At 45.1% G+C, this 9,404-nt stretch overlaps 1 protein-coding gene across 3 annotated transcripts in view; it reads right to left on the bottom strand.

Annotated features, from left to right (window-relative positions):
- Positions 1 to 8,928, bottom strand: part of TOX (thymocyte selection associated high mobility group box) — a 206,518-nt gene extending 197,590 nt beyond the window's left edge. For all 3 annotated transcript variants that reach the window (XM_068162447.1, XM_068162450.1, XM_068162446.1), the window contains exon 1: positions 8,357 to 8,928. In XM_068162447.1, the coding sequence (XP_068018548.1) occupies positions 8,357 to 8,458 (102 nt within the window). In that variant the 5' untranslated portion in view covers positions 8,459 to 8,928. The remainder of the gene's footprint in view (positions 1 to 8,356) is intronic.
- Positions 8,929 to 9,404: the final 476 nt, after the last annotated feature.

A 9,404-nucleotide genomic window follows, 5' to 3' on the forward strand; every position in this document is an offset into this window, starting at 1 on the left:
TGATATAATCCAAACCAAAATGAATAGATAGGCCATTAAGGTGTTAATAAATATTTTGGAAAGAGAATAGGTGTTTTAGGTGCTCGGGGTTGCTGACCTTTGCTGTGTTTATTAGTGGGACAATGATGCATTATTAACACACAGCAGCTGTACCTGAACTGCTGCCATGAACATAATAGCCTTTTATAGCCATCAGGGGAGTGAGATAGGAGGCCTTTATTAACCACTAGACATGATTAGCACATTATGTGAACTTTAGTAGGCAAATTATCTCTTATTGAAATATAATGTTGGTTATAACTAATGGTAAACAGGATTTTAAAAACTTCTCAGTGCAAAACAAAGACTTTTACTGCTCTTGAGTGGATTGCTGGGTAGGCCAGTGGAAAAAAAATAAAAGTAAATAATTAAAATCAAATCATTCTTTCCCTTTGCTCAACCTGCAACAACAACCGAGCCTCACCGAAACTTACTGCCCTTTGATAAAAATACTGCAGCCAACAGTTTCCACACCATTAATATTACTCTTCAGAACTGTAAAAAAAAAAAGACCAAAACCATAAGCAGACATTTCCAATGCAAGTAAAAAAAAAGAAACCCTGCTTATGAAGAAAAAAAGGCCCTGCCTTGTATTTTCCTGTAAAGACTGCAGGCAGCTCTCAAAATGATCCATTTGCCAATGCATTTTCAAGAGTCAACTTGAAGAAAAAATATCATGATTTACTTCAAAAAGCTTAATTTTGGGTAGGATTATCCCATTAGCCTTTGCAACTGAACACAGCACTGAGAGTCCATTATGAGCAGTCTTTTATGCCCTAGCAGAAAGTCATTAACATAAAATAAATCATTAGCTTTGATATTAAGCCTCTACTATCTGCAGGTTTCTAGGACTAATGGTCACAACTGTGTCTGCCAGATGATAAATTGTATGTTGTTGGGGGCTTTTTCTGGGGGGAAAGGTTATTGTTTCTTTTCACTACTGTTTGTCATTTTACTATTTGTTATTATTTCAGGTTGATGCAAACAAGATGACTGTGCAAGAAACAAAGGTTTTCTCCTGTTCATGAACACAAACCTATGCGCTTCCGGCAACTGCAACCAGAAAATGACTTTGCAGCCAGCTACTTCTGACACGGGGTAGAAACAGCAGATTCTCAGAGGAAGTTCCCTTTCTTCAGAGTGAGCAATATATAATGCAGCAGAAGCAGACATGTGCATATACATACAGAGTAGTACTGATACAGTAGGAATTTACACATAGACATCATCTTCTCGCTCTTCTGGCAGGAGATGCCCGGAGACATCTTTTGGTTCATGTTGCAGGCTTCATACTTCCTTTACTGACCTGCTTCCCTAAGTACAGGTTATCACTACCTGATTTTGGAGTTCTGATTTCTTCTTGCATATAGAATAAGTGACTGGAGTTCAGTGCAGATTTCCTTAATGTAACAAACCCACACACCAGCTACAGTAACTTTCATTTAACCTTTAAGACCATATAATCATCAACAACAATAGCAGGAGACAAAAGTACCACCGCAGCAGCTCAATTTCCATGCTTAGCCAGCAGTACCTTTGAAAAAAGCCACTTGTGCCACTTTTGATTGGTAGAGAGTGGTTTAACAGTCAAGAATGTGAATGCTAAAACATTCTGACATTTCCACTAACCTGGATTTGTCAGATGTTCATGTAATTCAAGTGTGGTTTTGCAACTTAGAAAGCAGCGTGTTTCTTGGGAGGAAACCATACTACAAGGGTCTAGAGGAAATCAAATAGCAGCCCAGTGAGAAATATTAAATGAACAGTTCAGGCACAGTGTTAGCATATGTGCAGCTGAAAGATAAGATACAAATATTAGTGGAGCCATATGAAATTCAAACGTTAAAAATAAACTACTTACTGCAAACAGAAGAAGCAAAAGAAACACCACAGTCATGACAAATGTCAGTTGCACCAAGATCTCTGCTGAAAAAGAATTGGGACTTTGATGCTTGAAGTCAAGAGTTAAAACACATTATTTGATGCCCTGATGTACTAACCTAAAACTGATCACATCCAGTGAAGATAAAATGGAGATACTCCAGCAGAAAAGGAGATGAGATTTTCAGGTTTGCTGCTGTGGAAGGGAGATGTTTGCTGCTGCTGCTAATGCTGTGTAATCTGTGCCTAGCCATGGAATAATGCAATGTTACCATTTTCCAACTGAATGCTGTAAGGAAAAAAAATGTTATGACCAAGAACATCTCATTCAGGATGATGCAAACTCCATACCTGAAAGTATTTTGGAAGTGCTGCTGTGATTATCAGTCACTTGGCACTCCTGCTAGCAACTATGTTTCGGGGCAGTTGATAACTTGTTTTTAATGAGAAATGACTCCTGGGGCTGAAAATTGGTACCTAGTTGTGCAACTAAAACAACAGAATAGACTAGGTCTGACTATTTCAGCTGGAAGGGAGCTACAGCAATCATCTAGTCCAACTGCAGCAGCAAAACGTTTCAATCTGGCTAGTGTATATTGGAAGGAAGTATCTTTGTGTACGCAGCCCATGCTAGACATCCACAGAGCATGTGTCCACTTCAAAAAGATAAACAAAGCTGCCACTAATTGCCACTGCTGTCAGTTCCAGGAGCCAAGGTTTGCGTTGATCCAGGGACTACCCTCTCACCATGAGAGGTGGTGCTTTCAGGTCACTCTTGAGCTGTGATGAGAGAGCGGTCAAAGGCAGCATTTTACTTCCACTGCATGATTTGTTACATCTGCTATCAACACAGGAGTTAAATATCCAACCATTTTGATCTTAATCCCACCCTGATTAGGACATTTCTCTGCTTTAGATAAAGCCATGTTTTAAACAGTCAGTTTTCCAATGCCTCTGTACAGTGTTAGCAAGATGAGAAAGTCCTACTGTGACGGGAACCAGGACAGGAGTTCAGTTCTCGTCCTAGAAGAGCTCAGTTCTTGCTGCTAAAGAGTGATCACCCCAAACATACACCCAACTCGGGGAGAATTAAGACTGTCCAATCCTCCAGACCTTCAGCTCTCTAAGCCCTTAAACACAGCTCCAGCTGCTCTTTGGTTTGAGGTAAACACCAAAGGTACTGCAAGCTCTGTGGTGTTTAGCTAATTCAGCATTCTTAATAGCTTACACTTTTCACTTTTTTTCTTCTTTCTCTTTTTTTTTCAGAAGACCTCACAATAGGCTGCTGGAGGGAAATGCCCTAGAGATGAAACACATCATTCTGGGAAGAGAACACAGCGTAATTTCTCTCAAGATACTGATGTTTGGCAGAAATAATGGTGGGGGTTGGGGGGTGGAAATGACTGTGAATGCTTTAGTTTATAGACATCTTTGAGAAAGACTTCTCCAAAGCACACACATAAATCACTTTCTGTAATTCCACTAAAACTGGGACCACTTCTTTCTGAAACATTGGAATTTAAGGAGGCACACTTGAGTCTTTTCCACAACTCTGAGACTATACTCCAAGCTCCAACAACCCAGGCAAGGAAAGTCCATTTCCCTTCCATTTCCCTTCTTCCTATGTGGGATTTTATTTGAAACTAACTGAAACACTTAAAAGTCAACAGTCTGCACTAATGCAACTGCTTCATCTTTCCTTCAAGAGGCAGAACAAATTTCAAGCATGATCCTTAATGCAATAGGGGACAAGGTAGTTGTCTGAGGGGGGAAAAAAAAGAAAACACAACAACAGAACAATATGCTCAGAACAAACAAATTAGATGAGCACAGTTTTAAATGCTATCAAAACACTAACACAGCATTTCAGCTTCAGAGCTGTCCTTCAGAGCGCTGGCTTGCCACAGTCCTGGGTTTCAGATAGAGACTGGAGAGAAGCAAGCCACTGGAAATAATGTACACTTTGTAAACAGCCACGGAACATTTTACTCAGAGTAGTCTCTATGGTAGGGTTAAGTTTACACAACAAATTATTCTGAATGCTGGGTATAAATATGTGCACTTCTGCTCTGTGGAAATCTGATTGCAAGCAGGATTGTAACCTGCTTGTAAAGCTCTGCATTGTATCTCTTTATCCACTTCTACCCAACATCACTCTGCTTTTCTCATTTTGAAGGGTTTTGCTTCCCTCTCCCACTTTATTCTCCTTTTAAAAAACAACTACAGTCTATCACTCTACCTCTGCAGTCTGGCTGTATTTTTCCACTGCACTGACAACTACCAGTGAATACAAGAAAGATGAGTTGTAGGCCCCAGTATTTTTGAACCAGGTAGCAAATCACAGAAGAATCTAGTGCATAATTCTGCAAGGCTAACCACTGGGAGCAGGAAAGACCATTATTTCCTCCCTGTTCTTGGCAGGGGTCAGCAGCCCTGCCATTAGCTGTGTCAAAATATAATTATATAACTGCACTTTATGTGAGCAGGTATCTGAAAACACTGTAAAGTTGTAGCTATGAAAATATACCAGTTCCTCTCACAGTACTGATCAAAGTGGAGTTTGGAGCACTGGAACAGGCTGCCCAGAGAGGTTGTGGAGTCTCCTTCTCTGGACACATTCAAACCCCATCTGGATGCATTCCTGTGCAGACTACTTTGGGTGATCCTGCTTTGGCAGAGGGGTTGGACTGCATGATCTCTGGAGGTCCATTCCAACCTCTAATGCAGTGTAATACTGTGACACAAGGAGGAAAACCACAAGGATGTTTATTGCTCTCTACATAAACATTTAAACTTCTCTTCCCACTTCTTCAAGCAGTCTGAAATCCTTGACCAAATTAAACCAAAAAAAAAAAAGTCTTCTACCAAATTAAAACACTTGAATTTATCAGAGGTATTGCTCTTGTAGCACCCAACTCAATTAAGGGACATGATGCTTCTTAAAATAAATTTCCAGCTGAACAGACTGCTCACATTAGCCTGAGATGCAATTATGCTTCAAGTTTCAAGAGGCAAACAGCACAACCTCAACTCTAAATCTGTCTGTCCAGTGTAAGAGCTCCACGATGTTATTTCAAAGGCTGACCTATATACCACAGCATACCATCCCTTCTGTCTGTTTGTATAAGAGATACCTCACACAGTTGTCATAACCAACATTGTTTGCATTGTTCTTCCACTTTCCTCTCTCCGTGAGCATTGTGAGAGCAACAAGGAAAAGCCAGCATGACAATATATGCAGAGAATAATGAGCTTGCCCAGCAGAGAAATATTGGCCTAAGATGCTTAGAATGCTCTTTGAGGTTTTGTAAAGTAACCATCTAAGCAACCTTCTGAAACAAAGCCTGCCAACTGGAAATTGGAGGATAAGAGGTGATTCTTTGAATCTACATTATTGCATTGTTTTGCCCTTTTGACTACAGAAAAAATGCACTGTCAGTACCTCCTGTGCATGTGCCTGGGAACTCACTCCTATGCTGCCAACAATCATCTGATCAGGGCAAAACTCGTGCTAGCAGAACAATTAGAGAAGTTTAAAGTGCAATTCTCTGTGGAGCACTTTCTAAATGACCAGCAGCTCGAGCAGACTTAAGATGGAAGGAATCAGAATCTGCTATATTTCTCCAAACCAGTTATGAAAGCAAGGGCCAGATCCACCAGTTAGTGCTCAAAGTGAGTTTTAACTACATTTACAAGAAACAAGGTCCAGTTCTGAATGAGTTTTGCAGGTAGAGACCTAATCAAGTCCAGTCTAGGACACAGATGCATCACGCCCCAGCCATCACCTCCTTTCCTGGGAGAGATGAAGAGCAAACACTCAACCAAACTTCCTGAACACAAAATTCTGCAGGCCTCCTGCCCTTCAAACTCTCTAAATACACACAGCAGGAAAATGAGTGACAGAGCAATACCGTAACTTGACGACATGTTTAGAACAAGTCAGATAAGTTTTCACAGCAGTGTTAATCACGCTGAGGGAGAGTGAAGGGGGTGAAAAATGAGATGTTGGGTAAATGCACGCCTCCGAGGGGCCTGGCAAACCTCGGTCCACTTAGTTTAATCAATGGTCAGTGGCAAACACATCCGAAAAAGACATTGGTCCCCATGCTTGGCATCTTAGATTGAAACATTCCTGGGAAGTCTTTTCCAAGCATAAAACATATGTCTTATGACTGTGCACTTTTAAGCACATTATCAGTTCAGGCAAAGTGAAATAGAAGAGTTGCAACTTGTCTACAGAATGAGAGTCTCATTTGCATTTAAAAAGAACAGTTTGCTCCCTCATACATGGTATGACTTAAAAGAAGCTTTAACCAGCTAGTAAAGAAAGTCTGAAAATGACTTTCCAAATGAATTTATTCGATTTGCAGTGCAACCCACCAAAAATGATTTAAGGACCTTAATTGGAAAGTGATTTAATATATTAAAGTAATTCCTGATTTTCCAAAGCATTTAACTTTTAAATTAAATCTGGCCTGCTATCTCAGGAACGATGAGCGAAATGTGTATTCAAGTCATTACCTTCTTTTTGAAGCTTTAAATCACTGATAGGTTTAATAACGTTTGTCCATTTACGTTGCCAAATGGGTCTTCCGACACTTTGGTGCTTGTGTCATTAATATCAGCCCAAGCCTCTCACTTTGGCAACCGTTTATGGTTACAATTTGCAAAAGTAGACAATAGAGAGACTAAGGGCAAGCCCCAGATCAAAGGTAGCAGCAGCCTCATTACTACTCAGAGCACTTACGAAAAAAAAAAGAAAAGAAAAAAAGAAAAGAAAGCACACAGAACAGGCTGTGTATCTGGAGTCTTCCTGCTGAACAAAGTTCACTCCTGGCACAAACTTCCCATCTACACGGCAGCTTTGCCAGATGCTGCAGAACACAGCTTCCCTCCATCGCCGCTAACAGCCATACCTCTGGGATCCCTTCCTGAAATATCCTCAGGCAGCCACCACAAAGGGCCAGATTTATCCCTGAATCCTAGAACTCCATCGAGTGCCTGTGAAAGGCAGCCAGGATGAATTTGGTCCTTGCTGTTGTGATTGGTAGATGAGACCATGTGGGAAATCTTCCCTGAAAGCTGAGAGGGCTTCACCCCGGCGCCGACACTCGGTGTTTTCGCTCTTTCTCTCTGTACCGAGAGAGCAGCCCGCGATGAAAGAGACTCCCCGGAACCTCGCCCTGACATGTGAGAACCGGCACGACAACAGCCGAGCCGCGGAACCGGGCTGGTCGCGGCGGGCTGGGGCGCATCGCCCCGCGCAACCCTCCGTGCCTCTCCGCGCAGCCCCGCGCCGCGCCCGCGGCCAGACCTGCGCACCGCTGAGTTTACGCTGTGAAAAAAACCCCACCAACCCCCAACATCTGCTGCAGCCTCGCCATAGCCTTTTTTCCTACCCAAACGCAGGTTTAAAGGCATCTTTGGGGACGGTTTCTCCCCCCGGAGGGGGTGTGATCAAGGAGGGCTTCCTCATTATTTCCTGTGCCCAAGCGTTTTATTCCTGTGCAAAGCCCATTCCCTAAGTGCAGAGAAAGTGCAGCTCCTGCAGAAAGCACCAGCTGCTTCAGGCTTCAGAGGCTGTAACAATGCGGGAGCCCCCCAGCCCCCTTCCTGGGCACCAAAAGTAACGCCAAGTGCTGCGGGATGGCAGCACCAAACTCTCATAACCAAGCCCAGGATTTGGGCTTAGATGAGTGTCCTCCGCAGCTCCCTCTTTTCCGGGGCTCGGGGATCTGAAGAGCTAAGTTTTAACTGAATTGATCCTATTTGCGGCGGTTTAATCAAGTTACAGAGAAATTGGTAGGGCAGCTGCACAACCGGGACAAAGTCGAGCCCCTGTTTCGAACCGGCTTGTCACCCCTATACATCCTTATTGTGCACAGAGAGGTGTGTGTGTGCATACATACATATATGTCATATATATGTACATATGCACATCCGTATGTCACACACACACCCGAAACGTGCTCCCGGCACCACCAAGTACCACTTTGACACAAGAACTGCGGCGGGGCAGAGTTTCAGCCGCTCTGTGGCTGGCGCGATCTTTAACAGCAGCCCTGGAAATTCACCATCAACATCCTTGGCCACGCTGTTTCCCCGAAAGGGAAGATGTTATGGAAAATGCCTCCCCCACCCACCCACACACACCCCCCCCCTCGCTCCAGCCGCCCGCCCCTAAACTACTCCGGGGTTTTAATTTGGGGTGCCTGCAGGGAAGCCGGTGTGTGTGTCCCGGCAGTCCCTCTCGGAGACGGGCGGCACTTGTGCTCCCCAAATCCCGGCCAAGTGCCGCTGCCCGGTGCCTCTGCCTCTGCCCAAGTTGGTGCGCGGCTCACAGCGCAGCGCCCGCTCATGCAACCGCGCCGCGACAACGAGCACAACGACAGCACAGATACAAACAACACCTCGGACGACACAAAACACGAGTCACCTTGTTGCAATAGTAGGGGTCCAGGCAGGGGGAAGGTCCCAAACAAGGCGTATCAGGAGCGGCTGCAGGCTGAGGAGGTGGCGAATAAAATCTTACGTCCATTTCACTAAAACATCAAGCAAACTCCTTTCCTTGTCTTTTTGTCGTTAATGTTGGTGCAAAAAGGGGTGTGTGTGTATGTGAGAGAGTGTGTGTGTGAGGGGAGGGGGGGGGGGGGGCGGAACACAACAAGACTGAGAAGAATAAAAAAGAGGTGCCTGACTTCAGTAGTCAAAGAAACACCTTCCCTGCCTCACATCCGTTTGTGGTTTGTAAAGAGAGAGGGGAGAGGGGGAAAAAAAAAAAAAAATCTCTTCCAAAAAAGCACCGGTCTGCAGATGTCTGCGAGAGAATCAACAAACCCTCCTTCTTCTACGGCAGGGCAGGTAACTTCGAGTACTTATTGTTTCCCCCACGCCTCGGCACCGGGGCGCTCGCTCCGTGTGTGCGGCTCTTTATGGGAGTCTCGGAGTTGGTTCGTTTCTCCCTCCCTCCCTCTCGCTCTCTCCCTCCGTTCTCTTCCCGGTCTTTTTTTTTTTTTTTCCCTCCTTTCCTTTTTTCCCCCGCTTTTTTCCCCCTCTTCTTTTCTTCCCCCCCCCCCCCACTCCTTTTTTTTTTTTTTTTTAAGTGTAATTGTTGTTATTTATTTGTTGAGCTTTGGTGGCGGTGTATTTTGCTTGCTCTCCACCCTGAGTAGCGGGGCTGGGGGGGGTGTCGGAGGAGGCAGCAGCTGGGTCCCCCGCTCACCCCCGGGGAGGAGCGGCGATGCAATCCGGCCGCGCTGGAATGGCCGCCCCACGCCGGCCGGTTCTCCTGCCTCAGCACAGCTCGGCAAGGCACGAAACGGCACGGCTGGGCTCGGCTCGGCGGGCGGCGGCAGGGGACGCGGCGCGGAGCGGCTGCTCCGAACGTGCTTCACACAAAGGGGCCGGCGAGCGAAGAGCCATTTGCGGCCGGCGGGGACGGGGCTGGGAGCCGCGGAGAGGGGGCGCTGCCGCGCCCGCCAGCC

Source organism: Melanerpes formicivorus, unplaced genomic scaffold (assembly GCF_026170545.1).
Source record: "Melanerpes formicivorus ecotype bairdi unplaced genomic scaffold, bMelFor1.0.p_v2 SCAF_65, whole genome shotgun sequence".
Classification (NCBI taxonomy): Eukaryota; Metazoa; Chordata; class Aves; order Piciformes; family Picidae; genus Melanerpes; species Melanerpes formicivorus.